Source organism: Pseudophryne corroboree, chromosome 2 (assembly GCF_028390025.1).
Source record: "Pseudophryne corroboree isolate aPseCor3 chromosome 2, aPseCor3.hap2, whole genome shotgun sequence".
Classification (NCBI taxonomy): Eukaryota; Metazoa; Chordata; class Amphibia; order Anura; family Myobatrachidae; genus Pseudophryne; species Pseudophryne corroboree.
Window position 1 is genome coordinate 754,759,811 of NC_086445.1, and position 17,835 is coordinate 754,777,645.

The 17,835-nt window shown below is 41.9% G+C and overlaps 1 protein-coding gene across 1 annotated transcript in view; it reads left to right on the forward strand.

Moving 5' to 3' along the window:
* Positions 1–17,835, forward strand: part of SYCP1 (synaptonemal complex protein 1) — a 1,049,791-nt gene that overhangs the window by 989,258 nt on the left and 42,698 nt on the right. Inside the window, exons 28-32 of the mRNA XM_063955446.1 lie at positions 199–291; positions 3,194–3,268; positions 4,293–4,343; positions 4,455–4,646; positions 9,170–9,316. Coding sequence (XP_063811516.1) covers positions 199–291; positions 3,194–3,268; positions 4,293–4,343; positions 4,455–4,646; positions 9,170–9,316 — 558 coding nt within the window. The remainder of the gene's footprint in view (positions 1–198; positions 292–3,193; positions 3,269–4,292; positions 4,344–4,454; positions 4,647–9,169; positions 9,317–17,835) is intronic.

Consider the following 17,835-nt stretch of genomic DNA (forward strand, 5'->3'; position numbering starts at 1 on the left):
TGGCATATACAGTAGTGAGGTGAAGAGTAGAAAGTAAACAGAATTCTAAGAAAATATACAGAAATCAGAAATACTGTAGGAAGATAGTTATTTGCAGATTGATTAGAGGTGCGAAGGTCAAACTGGTATACGAAAAATAGAGATGAGAAAAAGCAGATGTTTATATCAAACACTAAAACATGTTTTGTTTTCTGCTAGAACCAGTATGATAAAATAGTTGAAGAAAAGGATGCAGAATTAGATCAATTCAGAGCAAGAGAACATGAAATATATTCTAAAAGAACTTCAATGGTGAGAAAAAAAATCAAAGTCACCTACAGGAGAATTTAAATTACAACTTTAGCTGTACACTCTTTGAGAAAACTGTTGTCAGATAATTTATTTGCTTCTATAAATAAGAGCTCTAAGAGGTAAACTATTGGTAATTTCAATGCCTATCATTTGCGCATCTCAGTTTTAATATTGTCAGATAGTGTATGTGCTTGTACACTCCATTTTTTTACAGCAACTAGCTTCAAATTGACCTATCAAGCCATGGTAATACAAGTTTCCCCTCAGTCTTTATTAATTATCCCAGCCTCGCTGTTTGAAAATATTGTAGATTTTGTTGTAAGAATTGTTTTTTAAAGGAAGTAGTGAAGATAAATGTCTTCACTTTATTGAAGCCAAAATTTTCCAATAATAATTATTTTCTTGCCAGAAATAAGTTCACGGCAAAGAATCCAGAATGTTGCTGGTTTTATCTTATTGGGACAGTACAACATCAAGCTCAATTAATGAGACACTCAGCTGTAAAAAAAAAATAACTTGTAAGAAGAATCCAGAACATGGGGGCTAATTCAGACCTGATCGTAGATGTGCTACATTTAGCACATCTACGATCAGCTTCCCTGACATGCGGGGAAACGCCTAGCACAGGACTAGTCCACCCCGCATGTCAGACCCTGCCCCGCAGCACAAGTAAAAAAGCATCGCACAGCGGCGATGCTTTTGTACTGGAAGAGTAACTCCCTGCCAGCGCAGCTTTTGCGCGCTGACAGGGAGCTACTCATTGCTGCCCGGGTCGCAGCGGCTGCGTGTGACGTCACGCAGCCGCGGTGGCCCGCACCCCCAATGGTCCGGGCACGCCTGCATTGCCCAGACCGCGTCCCCTAAACGGCAGCCAAACAAGGCCAGCCCGCCCCCTTCCACCCAGCGACCGCCTCTGTTTGTCAATCAGGCAGTGGCAATCTCAGGGTTGAGACAGCCATCGGCTGTCTGGCATGCACCGGCGCACTGCGGCACCAGCGCATGCGCAGTTCAGACCTGATCACTGCTGTGCAAAAATGCACAGCACCAATCAGGTCTGAAATAGGCCCATGGTGTCCTGGAGTGTAAATAGAAAGCATTTGTTTTAAAGGAGAGTAGAGATTGCATCATGGGCCCATTTGTGATGGTTAGACCCCCTTTTTGACACTGTATTTTGTATTAATTTTGTTCATCATCAATAGCGTTTGTTGAATGTTACAAAAAAAAATTGAGGGAGGGGGTATAAGAGCTAAAAAGTGAAGGCTAAATGAATATGAGAGGGACATGATAACCAAAGCAAAACTTTAAATTAAGACACTAATATCCAACACAAACAACAGTAGTAATGTATATAGTAGAAAACTTAGGTAAAGCTGTTTTTACTCATGAATCTCATTAGAGCAAATAAAGATTTGGCCAGGTATTTGCAAAGCAGCCATTCCTTCAAGATCGGTAACATACAGTACATGCCACTTGAAACAATTAATCTTCAATACGGAAAGTGTAGGACTTTTTCAGACTGTCTCAACAAAATCATTATGCTGCTGTCATGCTCTAGTAAGAAAAGCCTCCACTATGCTCTATGGAATGGCCATTCCCACTAAATGGTAAATAGGCTTCTTAAATATGACAACCTCTCCAGGGATAAAAGCACACAGACAGGAACCTCATGGACTTCGTACATTACTTGATTGTTGCTTATTATTGTTTATCATACTAGCGCCCTGTGCCTGGAATATACAGCAATTTCCTGTTATCTGTGTCATCATTGTGTTTACTCATTTGTATTAACTAGACCAACAGATCACAATAAGCTGTATATTCTATGCTGTCCTCATGTTTTCTACAGCTTTTTGTTATGGCCCATACTGTAGGAGCTGCGTCTCTTCATGTACTGTTTACTATTGTTGTGTCTCTCTGCTATTGTGTCTCTAGATTCTTTCCAGTCTATATGTTGCTGACTTTATATTTACCTTCATTTTATTAACAATTTGTGCCTCTCCCAAGAACCCCACTATACCCCACACTGTTGTCCTATGCTCTTCTAGAGCAGTTTGTTCTTTTTTCCATCTGCAGTACTTATTTCCCTTTTTTCTGTTTTTTGTTATATCCACATAAGTAGTAAATTATGAATACAAGAAAAAGAAGAAACCAGCGCTGTTGTTTATCCTATAGCCTCAATTTAAATCAAAAATTTTAAATTATAAATTAAGATGAAAAATGAATAGTTCTAAACAGACGGATAGGTTAAAAAAGTGCTCAAATAACACTGTCTCACTATTTGTGTCTCCACTAATGGTAATAAAGCATTGAGATGGGACTATCGTATTTTCACAGTAAACTCTCAATCAGTTAGTTGGATATTGCCCGATTAGGATAATTTTTGAGCAGTCCCTTGGCAGATGTGCTGTATTGCTGTGTAGCAGGGTTTCCGCATCTAGATCCAGTGGGTATCCATAAACTGAAGTGGAGTATGATTAATCAGTCCCAAATAAACGATATGTCCATATATGTCCAAATGGTGGCGACTGGAGACAGTGGTAATCAAGCTTATTGGAGCACTTTTATATATATTTTACATCATAATAAATTTTGGTAATTTTTAACCTATCCGTCTGTTTATAACTATTAATTTTTAATCTTAATTTATAATTTAAATTTTTTGATTTAAATTGAGGATATATGATAAACAACAGCGCTAGTTTCTTCATTTTCTTATATTTGCAATAATCAGGGTTTGACACCCCTCTACCAGCTGCTTTTGGCAGCGCAGTGGATATTCCCTTTCTTTTTTGTTTATTAAATTATGAATATACAGTAAATTGTAAATTGTGTTTTTATTGTTACTTGCTTTTCATAAGTGGAAATACTGCATGCAATAACAATGTTGCTTTTCTACCTTAAGGAAACTGATCTTTCTAATAAAAATAATGAATTAGTAACGCTTAGGATTCAACTTCAGCAAGAAAAAGAAGAAAAGGTAAAATATTATGAACAATATATGCTTGCATTTGAATTTATTTTTTTAAATAAAAATGTATACATAATATTTAAAATTATACTCCAAGGAGACAATTATTGGTTTTTAAAGGGACAATCATTTACAAGGCATGGTTTAGCCTTTTAAATGATTGCCCCTTTTAAAAAAAGTCAGAGTTCGGCCGGCATTCCCCACAGCCACCAAACTCGGACTTCATTACATCCCGCCTTCAGTTACAGTATATTGGAATTAAAGTAAGCGAACAGACGATAAAGATAGCAATTTATAATACATGGATAAACTCCTTTTATAATTGTGGGCTGTGCTAACCGGAGGTCAATAATATTGTTGGTATAAAAAAAATAGGATTATAAGAAAACACACATAAATATCTCCCTTCTGACTAGTTATACAATGTGTTAGTGTTTGTAACAGATCGAGGGCACATTAGCAGAAAATGAAAAAAATGTTGCACCCAAATAGCTTCTATTTTCAGTCAGCCATTTCATTGTCAACATTATACATGCTACAGCTGCAAAGATGGCAAAAATATATTGAGTGAGGAGATTGCAAAGCAGCAATGAAATACAATGAGAGACTTGTGTAACTCTTCACTGATAGGCTGCTGCCTTATGTGAGGTGACAGATCTCAGTATTAACTGTAGAAATCAATCAACATAGCTGCACAATCGTATAATCATTGAGTTATCGGTCCCAGACATTTTAGTTGAATCTGCCAGGTCTCAAAACCCACATTCAAAAAAAACATTGCATTCTTGTTATAAGAATCTTTCACAAGTCGACATCTGCTTGAGAAAAGAGATGCACATTCAAAATTTGTTCATTTTATACTATTTTATATTACAGTATTAAATGTGGACATATAATAAATGTAAATGGTAAGGTAATTTGAATTGGAACATTTGACGTGGAATGACCCATAGGATTTTCAAGTTTCAATTAATATTACTAACGCTTTTACTATATTTTTTCTTTAATGCACATCCATATATATTCTTCCTAGGACAACATCATAAAGGAGAAAATGTACTTAAAAAGAAATATGAAGCACAAGGTAAACAATATTTTTTAGAACTTAATAGAAAATGAATTCAGTTTGTTACTCATTAGTCAAATGCTTCAGTACATACTGTACATCGTAGTTACATGTAACTTTATTTCCTAGGAAGTTCAGACTATTTTCACAGACACTTCAAAGCAGACTACTAAAGTAGGAGATATAAAGAATTCATCACCTTACACCAAAACAACACAGCTGACAGACTTGTCTTACTGTTTGGAAACAAGCAGGAAGTCAGATAAAAAGGATACGTCTCCATGGATGTCATCTAGAAACAGCAAGTACACTGTTCCACAGGTAAACATTTATTTCTGTACTTCTGTCTCACTGCCTTTGAACTTGTTTAGGTTTTATGCAAAGTTCTGTGTTGTATTTTAATAGCAATGCCTCCTATCCATCCTTATTTTGACGGGACAGTAAAGCTTTTTGGGCACCGTCTAGGGCCAGGCAGGGACTAAAAATGGGACCTGACACTCACTTAAAGCACACAGGCCCACATCGGTGTCAGCATCCGGTTTCTTGAATAGACTCCCTTCTACAGGTACTTCTTAGTCTATTGTTTTCTGAATACAATTAATATTAGCACAATATACAAGTGTATCATTATCTGTATTAAAACACACACAACCATAGTGGTTGGTTCTGTTAGGCAAAGCGGGCACTTCATTGGTGTACAGTAGGTCACACACAAATTGACCATGCCCTAGCTTAGCAGTTGTAGAGAATTAGGTAGCGTTCGCTGTAGACACTTTTTAGGGTAGGGTAGGGTGCTAAACACTGAGGAGGTCATACCTGTGTAATGCAGATGTGCACCAGAAAAGGTACTTGGTCTCTCTGTGAGGGATGTGGTTTCATGGCATCCCCCCTCCCGCCTTTCCATCACTCATACAACAGGAAAGGAGACAGATGATGGTTGAATGAATATAAACAAACATAAGCCGTAAACACCAGAACTACAGCATAATGTGGGCCCAGTGTGATCTCACAAACTAAAGCTACACAAGGAGAACACATTTGGATGGAAAATAATAATACACAGAATTACTGTAATCTCACAATTACTAGTACACTGATGTATTAAGTGCTCAGTGACATGTGGGAAGGAGCCACACTCACACTCCTCCTCCTTACCCGGGCAGCGGACATGGCACAATCACACCTGCACTCAGGTTAGGGTGGTGCTGAGCGGTGTGACACTGAGTTTGGATTCAAACAGTGACAGCAGTCCAGGAGCCGGATGGAGCCTGCCCACCTCCTCCCAAACAGGCCTACAGTATACTACACAGCAGGGCCTCCAATTCAAAACATGGCACACCGCAGGGCCCCATATTCATAGTATGCCATACAATAGGATCCCCAATTCAAAGCATGCCACACTACAGGACCCCCAATTCAAAGCAAGCCACACTGCTTTAACCTTAATTCATGGCAAGCCACACTGTGGGAACCCTAATTCATGGTAAACCACACTGCAGGACTACTAATTCATAGTAACATACTGGATCTCCAATTCATAGTATGCCACACATTAGGGCCTCCCCATTCATACTGTAGTATGTCACACAGTAGGGGCCCCCCATTCATAGTATTCAGACAGTAGTAGTGCCCTTTATAACACATTATGCCATGCATTAGTAGTACTTCTTATAATGCATTATGCCATGCAGTAGTAATGGCCCTTATAACACATTACGCCACACAGTAGTAACGCTCCTTATAACACATTTTGTCACGCAGTAGTAATTCCCTTAATAAAACATTATTCCGCGCAGTAGTAATTCCCCTAATAAAACATTATCCCACACAGTAATACCCCTTATAAAACATAATGCCACACACATTTACTGCCCAGTATAACACATTATGGCATACACAGTGTGACAGAATGGACTGGCCAAGGTCTATTTTGACAATAATATAGCACAGAATTGAACAGTCAGCATTTGTTCTTAAACAGGACCATATGTCATGTTTTATTCTGGGCCAGTCACTTCTTGTAGACACTAAGAACAGGAAGCTGGGAGCAACTGGAGCCCCTCTGAGGTCACAAATGACTCTAAAAGGATAGGGAGTGACTGGCTATCATCCCCCAACACCAAGGGATTAATTGCATCAAGATCCCATTGTTCTCCCCTAATACTGAGTCAGACACTGGGGCATGAAAAAAAGCAGGGGGGGATCTCTACCAATCAAGGATGACCTTTTCCCAAGACCACCCTTTGCAGGAGTGTCTTTGGTTTGGAAATTGGAAACCTTTTTAAAAAGGAAATGCAAGAGAGCTCCAAGATGTGTGTGATTTTGCTTCTAAAAGCTACTGGTCTCGGAGTCTAAGCTCCTACCAGTGTGCTGAGGACTGTGCCTGGAAGCATTGTGGCTACTGGATTACAAACTTCTTTTGGGATTTGCAGATTTTTTGGCTCTGCTATACAAATACTCCTTCAAACTCCTGTGATACTGCACAGTTATATTGCATCCGGACAAGACAGTATGGGAGGGTGTTAGGAAGTCTGACAGTAAACTGGTGTTTATTGGGACCTGTTGTTCTGGGGTTAATTTTAAAAGTGTTTATCCTATAGCTCATGTAGAGAGCTTGTAGTAAGTTAATCTTTAATAAATATATTGTTTTATCTGTCTCCTGTCTGTGTGACCTGACCCAGAAGTCCTGGAGTACTCTCTACGAGTTTACGCTCTAATACTCTGGGTCTTCATACACAGTAATGCCCCTTATAACACTATATGCCACACACTATAATGTTCCTTGTTACACATTATGCCACATACAGTAATGCCCCTTACACATATTAGCCTCATACTTATGATTCACAGATTGCTTGCTGTATCCATCATATCTGGCCTCCCACAAAAGTGCAGGTAATATATGTAGCTCGAGGCCAGGAACAGTGTGAGCTTGGTGTTCGGGGGGAACCTTTGCAGGCTGGTCTTTGCATGCGGCTGCAACGTGACACAGCCACATCTTACGCAGTTCCATATTAAGGCCTACAAGGGCCTGAAGCTGAAAATGATCAAGGGTGTGGCCAGCGCCTAACGATGTGGAGGGCATGACCCGTGTTGTGGGTCTGTTGTCTACACAGGGATGTTTCATGGGGTGTGGCTAACACCTGCCTTCAACCACCTCAATCTCCCTTACATATATACAGTACATACTACTTTAAGAGAAAGGTAAGCAGGAAAGAAGGGGAGGTAGAAGGCAGAGCAGGGCAAGAGAAAAAGTATGTGGGGTACAGGATAAAAATGTATGGTGGTGTAAATGGTAGAAGGTGGTTGGGGGGATAGATATAATTCAGTTACGGCAGTATCTGCATTTGAAATGCCATGTTACAGTGTTTTCCAGGAAAACGCTGTAGCATAGCATTTTGTATGCAAATTCAGTCCCAGTCACACACATAATATAGGCATGCTTCATGACATTTTAATCACCAGAAGCTGCTCGTGCGTCCTATTGCATTACATTGTGTCTAAGATGCATTTTCACAGAAAAATATACAAAAAAAGACGCTTGGGGCTACCGAGTCACACGGCACTCATGCGTTATGTGTAACGTGACTTATAGTGCACAGAGGAAAGATGTAAGAGGACACATCTGTAGTGTAAAACCATATGATGTACATATACATAAAATGTTATGGAACATCTAACATTAAATTGTGTCAACATCAGTTGTGAAGTGATTTCCAGGAAATGGTCTGCAGTACCGCTCCTGGTAGAGCTTTAACAATTTATTTTTAAATAGTGAGAAGTGTCCCTGAATACTGTAAGCTGCTAGTGAAGCATTTCGTGAGACTCTCATTGCTTTGATAGAAAAGTTTTGCCTACCTCATCTGCGTGCTTCCTTCATTTCTGCTCTTACTTGCCTACTCTCTCGTCACACATCTCGTTTGCCTATCCCAGGGGCCTGTAAATGCAGGCAAGTCTCCCAGAGCCCCTTTGCGGTCAACCAGTGCTGCTCTCGCATCAAGTGAAGTAGGAGGACAATGTGATTCGATAACATGAATCGTGCCATCACACTCCTCACACTGCCAACTTGACTGCTTTATGCTTCCCCCCGCATCTCCCTTTTGGTTGCCTTTTTCTGAAGGGGGTAGCCAGAAAGAAGATAAGTATGTCTTAGTGGGAAGTGGCCGCTTCCCCACATGTGCTAGTGGATTTAAGGGGAGCTGGCCTACACAGAGGGGGAAGATAACAGTAACAAAGAGAAGGGAGAATGAGCAGAAGAGAAAAGTGAAACAAAAGGGAAATAAAAGGGAACAGCAGAAGGAAAGGGAAGATAAAAAATGGGAAGATGAGGTTATGAGCAGAAGGTGAGGTGATGAGTACAAGGTGAAATATGCCATCAGATGAGCCCTCTGCCCTGGCTGTACATCATATATGTCAGTATATGTGTCCTGTCACTACTTGCACTCCAACACAGGTATATGTTTAAGAGGTATATTTACTAAAGGTTGATTTTAATCAATTTTCATTTATTTCAAATTGATGAATATTAATCTGTGCAGTAGGCAGTAATTGATTGTTTTAATACCTTGACCAATTACTTTAAAATATTGCTTTTTTGTGTAATCTGTGTAGTATAATTTTCATAAACTATTTTGTATATGATTTGCATAAAATAAAGATCTAAATGTATCGATCTGTAATCGCCATGAACTAAAATGCACACTAATTAACAGCATATACTTATATATATAGATTTTTTTATTTTGTAAAAATGTATTTCTGATAATGGACATTTGCGTTCATATATTCACCTTTAAAGGTTTCTAAATATATTTTTTAAAACATTGCATTGGATTTATTTTCAGACATATTCTGTAAAGACTCCAACAAAGTATGAAACATTACAACATGAAAATGTCACTATATATCCTCAAGACTCAACAAAGAAGAAAAGAAGAGTTGCTTTAAAATTCGACTTCCATTCTGATAGTTCTGATCAAACGGACATTCTGGTAAATAATTTCATAGCATTCCAAATATTAATTTAAAACATATATTTCTCTGACGTCCTAGTGGATGCTGGGAACTCCGAAAGGACCATGGGGAATAGCAGCTCCGCAGGAGACTGGGGGAATAGCGGCTCCGCAGGAGACTGGGCACAAAAGTAAAGCTTTAGAACTACCTGGTGTGCACTGGCTCCTCCCCCTATGACCCTCCTCCAAGCCTCAGTTAGATTTCTGTGCCCGAACGAGAAGGGTGCACACTAGGTGGCTCTCCTGAGCTGCTTAGTGAAAAGTTTAGTTTTAGGTTTTTTATTTTCAGTGAGACCTGCTGGCAACAGGCTCACTGCATCGAGGGACTAAGGGGAGAAGAAGCGAACTCACCTGCGTGCAGAGTGGATTGGGCTTCTTAGGCTACTGGACATTAGCTCCAGAGGGACGATCACAGGCCCAGCCATGGATGGGTCCCAGAGCCGCGCCGCCGGCCCCCTTACAGAGCCAGAAGACAGAAGAGGTCCGGAAAATCGGCGGCAGAAGACGTCCTGTCTTCAACAAGGTAGCGCACAGCACTGCAGCTGTGCGCCATTGCTCTCAGCACACTTCACACTCCGGTCACTGAGGGTGCAGGGCGCTGGGGGGGGGCGCCCTGAGACGCAATAAAAACACCTTGGATGGCAAAAAATGCATCATATATAGCTCCTGGGCTATATGGATGCATTTAACCCCTGCCAGAATACTTAGAAAAACGGGAGATAAGGCCGCCGATAAGGGGGCGGAGCCTATCTCCTCAGCACACTGGCGCCATTTTCCCTCACAGCTCCGTTGGAGGGAAGCTCCCTGGCTCTCCGCTGCAGTCACTACACTACAGAAAGGGTTAAAAAAGAGAGGGGGGGCACTAATTACGCGCAGTATTAAAGATACAGCAGCTATAAGGGGAAAAACACTTATATAAGGTTATCCCTATATATATATAGCGCTCTGGTGTGTGCTGGCAAACTCTCCCTCTGTCTCCCCAAAGGGCTAGTGGGGTCCTGTCCTCTATCAGAGCATTCCCTGTGTGTGTGCTGTATGTCGGTACGTTTGTGTCGACATGTATGAGGAGAAAAATGATGTGGAGACGGAGCAGATTGCCTGTAATAGTGATGTCACCCCCTAGGGGGTCGACACCTGAGTGGATGAACTGTTGGAAGGAATTACGTGACAGTGTCAGCTCTGTATAAAAGACAGTGGTTGACATGAGACAGCCGGCTACTCAGCTTGTGCCTGTCCAGACGTCTCATAGGCCGTCAGGGGCTCTAAAGCGCCCGTTACCTCAGATGGCAGATATAGACGCCGACACGGATACTGACTCCAGTGTCGACGGTGAAGAGACAAATGTGACTTCCAGTAGGGCCACACGTTACATGATGGAGGCAATGAAAAATGTTTTACACATTTCTGATAATACGAGTACCACCAAAAAGGGGTATTATGTTCGGTGAGGAAAAACTACCTGTAGTTTTCCTGAATCTGAGAAATTAAATGAGGTGTGTGATGATGCGTGGGTTTCCCCCGATAACAACTGATAATTTCTAAAATGTTATTGGCATTATATCCTTTCCCGCCAGAGGTTAGGGTGCGTTGGGAAACACCCCCTAGGGTGGATAAAGCGCTCACACGCTTGTAAGGGCTCTACCCTCTCCTGAGATGGCCGCCCTTAAGGATCCTGCTGATAGAAAGCAGGAGGGTATCCTAAAATGTATTTACACACATACTGGTGTTATACTGCGACCAGCAATCGCCTCAGCCTGGATGTGCAGTGCTGGGTTGGCGTGGTCGGATTCCCTGACTGAAAATATTGATACCCTAGATAGGGACAGTATATTTTTGCCTATAGAGCATTTAAAAGATGCATTTCTATATATGCGTGATACACAGCGGAATATTTGCCGACTGGCATCAAGTCTAAGTGCGTTGTCCATTTCTACCAGTAGAGGGTTATGGACACGACAGTGGTCAGGTGATGCGGATTTCAAACGGCATTTGGAAGTATTGCCTTATTAAGGGGAGGAGTTATTTGGGGTCGGTCTTTCAGACCGGGTGGCCACGGCAACAGCTGGGAAATCCACGTTTTGTACCCCAGGTCGCCTCTCAACATGAGAAGACGCCGTATTATCAGGCGCAGTCTTTTCGTGGACAAGCGGGCAAAAAGTTCCTCATTTCTGCCCCGTGACAGAGGGAGAGGAAAATAGGCTGCAGAAATCAGCCAGTTCCCAGGAACAGAAACCCTCTCCCGCCTCTGCCAAGCCCTCAGTATGACGCTGGGGCTTTACAAGCAGAATCAGGCACGGTGGGGGGCCCGTCTCAATGAATTTCAGCGCGCAGTGGGCTCACTCGCAAGTAGACCCCTGGATCCTTCAGGTGATATCTCAGGGGTACAAATTGGAATTCGAGACGTCTCCCCCTCGCCGTTTCCTAAAGTCGGCTTTACCGATGTCTCCTTCTGACAGGGAGACAGTTTTGGAAGCCATTCACAAGCTGTATTCCCAGCAGGTGATAATCAAGTTACCCCTCCTGCAACAGGGAACGGGGTATTATTCCACACTGTTGTGGTACCGAAGCCGGACGGCTCGGTGAGACCGATTCTAAATCTAAAATCTTTGAACACTTACATACAGAGGTTCAAATTCAAGATTGAGTCACTCAGAGCAGTGATTGCGAACCTGGAAGAAAGGGACTACATGATGTCTCGGGACATCAAGGATGCTTACCTTCATGTCCAAATTTACCCTTCTCACCAAGGTTACCTCAGGTTTATGGTACAGAACTGTCACTATCAGTTCAGACGCTGCCGTATGGATGGTCCACGGCACCCCGGGTCTTTACCAAGGTAATGGCCGAAATGATGATATTCCTTCGAAGGAAGGGAATTTTAGTTATCCCTTACTTGGACGATTCCCTGATAAGGGTAAGATCCAGGGAACAGTTGGAGGTCGGTGTAGCACTATCTCAGGTAGTGTTGCGGCAGCACGATTGGATTCTCAATATTCCAAAATCGCAGCTGGTTCCGACGACTCGTCTTCTGTTCCTAGGGATGATCCTGGACACAGTCCAGAAAAAGGTGTTTCTCCCGGAGGAGAAAGCCAGGGAGTTATCCGAGCTAGTCAGGAACCTCCTAAAACCGAGCCAAGTCTCAGTGCATCAATGCACAAGGGTTCTGGGTAAAATGGTGGCTTCCTATGAAGCAATCCCATTCGGCAGATTCCACTCAAGAACTTTCCAGTGGGACCTGCTGGAAAAATGGTCCGAGTCGCATCTTCAGATGCATCAGCGGATAACCCTGTCACCAAGAACAAGGGTGTCCCTCCTGTTTTGGTTGCAGAGTGCTCATCTTCTAGAGGGCCGCAGATTCGGCATTCAGGACTGGGTCCTGGTGACCACGGATGCCAGCCTGCGAGGCTGGGGAGCAGTCACACAGGGAAGGAATTTCCAGGGCTTATGGTCAAGCCTGGAGACATCACTTCACATAAATATCCTGAAGCTAAGGGCCATTTACAATGCTCTAAGCTTAGCAAGACCTCTGCTTCAAGGTCAGCCGGTGTTGATCCAGTCGGACAACATCACGGCAGTCACCCACGTAAACAGACAGGGTGGCACTAGAAGCAGGAGGGCAATGGCAGAAGCTGCAAGGATTCTTCGCTGGGCGGAAAATCATGTGATAGCACTGTCAGCAATTCCGGGAGTGGACAACTGGGAAGCAGACTTCCTCAGCAGACACGACCTCCACCCGGGAGAGTGGGGACTTCACCCAGAAGTCTTCCACATGATTATAAACCGTTGGGAAAAACTCGACAGGTATTGCGCCAGGTCAAGGGACCCTCAGGCAATAGCTGTAGACGCTCTGGTAACACCGTGGGTGTACCAGTCAGTGTATGTGTTCCCTCATCTGCCTCTCATACCCAAGGTACTGAGATTGATAAGATGGAGAGGAGTAAGCACTATATTCGTGGCTCCGGATTGGCCAAGAAGGACTTGGTAACCGGAACTTCAAGAGATGCTCACGGAGGATCCGTGGCCTCTACCTCTAAGAAGGGACCTGCTCCAGCAAGGACCCTGTCTGTTCCAAGACTTACCGCGGCTGCGTTTGACGGCATGGCGGTTGAACGCCGGATCCTGAAGGAAAAAAGGCATTCCGGATGAAGTCATCCCTATCCTGATCAAAGCCAGGAAGGATGTAACCGCAAAACATTATCACCGCATTTGGCGAAAATATGTTGCGTGGTGCGAGGCCAGTAAGGCCCGACGGAGGAAATTCAACTGGGTCGATTCCTACATTTCCTGCAAACAGGAGTGTCTATGGGCCTGAAATTGGGGTCCATTAAGGTTCAAATTTCGGCCCTGTCAATTTTCTTCCAAAAAGAACTAGCTTCAGTCCCTGAAGTTCAGACGTTGTAAAAGGGGTACTGCATATACAGCCTCCTTTTGTGCCTCCAGTGGCACCTTGGGATCTCAATGTAGTTTTTGGGTTCCAAAAGTCACATTGGTTTGAACCACTTAAATCTGTGGAGTTAAAATATCTCACATGGAAAGTGGTCATGCTGTTGGCCCTGGCATGGGCCAGGCGCGTGTCAGAATTGGCGGCTTTAATTTGTAAAAGTCCTTATCTGATTTTCCATTCGGACAGGGCGGAATTGAGGACTCGTCCTCAGTTTCTCCCTAAGGTGGTTTCAGCGTTTCACCTGAACCAACCTATTGTGGTGCCTGCGGCTACTAGGGACTTGGAGGACTCCAAGTTGCTAGACGTTGTCAGGGCCCTGAAAATATATATTTCCAGGACGGCTGGAGTCAGAAAATCTGACTCGCTGTTTATCCTGTATGCACCCAACAAGCTGGGTGCTCCTGCTTCTAAGCAGACTATTGCTTGTTGGATTTGTAGTACAATTCAGCTGGCGCATTCTGTGGCAGGCCTGCCACAGCCAAAAATCTATAAATGCCCACTCCACAAGGAAGATGGGCTCATCTTGGGCGGTTGCCCGAGGGGTCTCGGCTTTACACCTTTGCCGAGCAGCTACTTGGTCAGGAGCAAATACGTTTGTAAAATTCTACAAAATTGATACCCTGACTGAGGAGGACCTGGAGTTCTCTCATTTGGTGCTGCAGAGTCATCCGCACTCTCCCGCCCGTTTGGGAGCTTTGGTATAATCCCCATGGTCCTTACGGAGTCCCCAGCATCCACTTAGGACGTTAGAGAAAATAAGAATTTACTTACCGATAATTCTATTTCTCGTAGTCCGTAGTGGATGCTGGGCGCCCATCCCAAGTGCGGATTGTCTGCAATACTGGTACATAGTTATTGTTACCAAAAAATCGGGTTATTGCTGTAGTGAGCCATCTTTTCTAGAGGCTCCTCTGTTATCATGCTGTTAACTGGGTTTAGATCACGAGTTGTACGGTGTGATTGGTGTGGCTGGTATGAGTCTTACCCGGGATTCAAAATCCTTCCTTATTGTGTACGCTCGTCCGGGCACAGTATCCTAACTGAGGCTTGGAGGAGGGTCATAGGGGGAGGAGCCAGTGCACACCAGGTAGTCCTAAAGCTTTTACTTTTGTGCCCAGTCTCCTGCGGAGCCGCTATTCCCCCAGTCTCCTGCGGAGCCGCTATTCCCCATGGTCCTTTCGGAGTTCCCAGCATCCACTACGGACTATGAGAAATAGAATTATCGGTAAGTAAATTCTTATTTTTTAAACATTTCTTATTATGGGACACCTTGGGTTTATTTTTTAAAACATTTTTCAAAACATATTACATAATAACATAACCTCATGTAGCATGAATTTATTCACATCATTTACATTTTTGCAGTAAATCCTATTAATTACTAAAAAGATCTGAAAATAAACACAAATATTCAATAATGTAATACATGTTTTTTAAGTCTACAGTTACAATATAGTATAGTAAAACAAATATTAGAAAAAACACTGAAATATCTGTTTTTCAACTCTTCTTGCAACTGGCATATGCTTTGTTACAGGAAATTTAAACTGAATACATAGGGGGGGGTATTGAATTAGCCGCAGTCACCCGGCTCCATAGAAGTGCAGGCAAATATGGATGATCTCATCCATATTGGCCTGCATGCACAAGCAACGGGGCAACAGCGATGAACGAGCGCGGGGCCGCGCATCGTTCATCGCTGGTGCCTCCACACTCAAAGATATGAACGGTATCTCATTCATTAATGAACGAGCTCGTTCATATCTTTCAGTATTATCTGCCAGTGTGTAGGGCCCATAAGAACAGAAGCAGTGTGGGTCTGCTTGTTTTACGTTTTCTAAATGTGTCTATGTTTTAAAAGAGAAAAGTTATTCTTTGTTGGTAATAGCTGTGTTTTTAAAAAAAACTAAATTACAGTAATTAAAATTAACAATGATCTGTTTAAAATAATATTTCCACCAATGAAAACTTGCACCAGCTGATTCACCTGGAACATGTATTAATAAGAACAAAAAATATTTGAGGTTTCATTGAGATCCTTTAAAATCATTACAGCAAAACAGCAATTTTGTATTGCATAAATCACCCTGACGATTGTTCTACTATTCAGAAAGAATACTGTATATGCTATTAGTTTTGCTCCCACTGTAGGAGTAATTATGGCTGACTTCAGTTTTCCACTCTGCAATAATAACCTATTAACAGTAACTACCAGTTAGGAAAAGAGTTTAAGGACATCACTTATTATTAGTGTAGTAATGGGCCTAATTCTGAGTTGGAAATAAAGTAAGAAAGAGCAAGTACTGTAACTGGTAAAACCATGTTGCAGAGCAGTGGGGCAGAATACAACTTGTAGAGAGATTTATTTATGGGTGAGGTGTGTCCAATGTGAAATCTAAATCTAAAATTTATATTCTAGGCCTAATGTCTAACAGCACTTTTAAATGTGGATATTGTATCCAATGTTATATGACAAACAACTCGAATGGGGGTTAGCTAATAAAATATAATTTTTTTTCTCAGCATTAACATACTGTAGTTGATTCTTTGAAAATTGATTTTACAAATCTATTTTGTAGATTATCAAAAAATGTTTACACTAGTTTCAGACACTCAAATCAGTTACATGAAAATAGTTCAATTCATTTCAATGTTGTTTACACAGGTGCACTTATCTTTCAACTCAACTGAAATGAATGTGTGCATTAAAATGAATATTAAAATCTCCATCTATAGGATTTTCTCCATGTTAAGCCAAACATACGAGTAATATAATAATTTAATGCCAAGACACTCCTCTGTAGCTGTCAGCTGAATAACAAATGATCTTACATTTTATTATTTCCATGTCCCCAGAACTCCCTTGCTGCATTATTATTTTTTTATACAAAAGTTATACAAAACTCTTAAATTACATGGATAATTTCAATTTGATTATGCTGAATACTTTACTTAAAGTTAACTATATTTAATTAAGAAGAGGAAGAGGAAGATGGGGCTCCCCCTCACCAAACCGATACCCCATACGGAGGAACCGGAAACAGTACTAACATCTGATCGTCTTCAAATAATAAATCTTTCCACCCATATTCTCTCACATGCACAAAGAAGTTCTGGAGAAAGGACTTAGATTCTCGCCAACCAAGAAATTTGACAGATTTCAGTGGCAGACAGACCTCAATCTCTTTGGACGTAAACTTTTACTCACAAAGTTTTATGCCAATCAAGAACGTCACAAAGAAAATTAAATAATCCCCTCTACAACAGACATTGGATCCCTTGAAGAAATAGAAGCACTCAATGGCCTGGAAGAATTACTTGGATCAGCAGCAACCAAGAGAACACATACACAACGACAGATCTGTAGAAAAAAAATCCACCTTCTTTCCGAATGAAACAATTTGTCCAGAAGTAAGAACATTCATCAACTTGGTCTCCAAGGATCTGGACAAACTGTATACAAGAAAAAGAAAGTTCAGGACTACAGGAAACTTGTCCCCTCAGGCCAGACATGCCATCAAGGAAATAAAAACCTGGCAAGACATAATAATCAAACAGTCGGATAAAGGGGGCAATGTGGTCCTCTGGCCTAAAGAGATGTATGAAAAAGAGGCGAAAAAACAACTTAATGACACAAACTGCTACAGCAAAAGCCTCTTTCACCCAACGGAAAATCTGACAGTAAAGTATATGAGGATCATCGAAGAAGCAAGACATCTAGGCACCATCACACAAGCTGAATTTGACTATCTTAAAATCCAGAACCACAGAGTGCCAACCTTTTATTTGCTACCCAAGGTCCATAAAAACCTACAGTAGCCACCTGGACGTCCCATTGTCTCAGGGAATGGAGGACTACTGGAGAAAGCCTGTACATTTCTAGAGATTCATCTGAAAGAATATGTAACCAATCTACCATCATACACCCGTGATACAACGAATGTATTGAGAAAAATTGAAAACATATTTTTGGAGGACACACATTTGCTGGTAAGCCTAGAGTACTGTAGAAGCTCTCTATACCAGTATTGATCATGACCTGGGTATCAAAGCA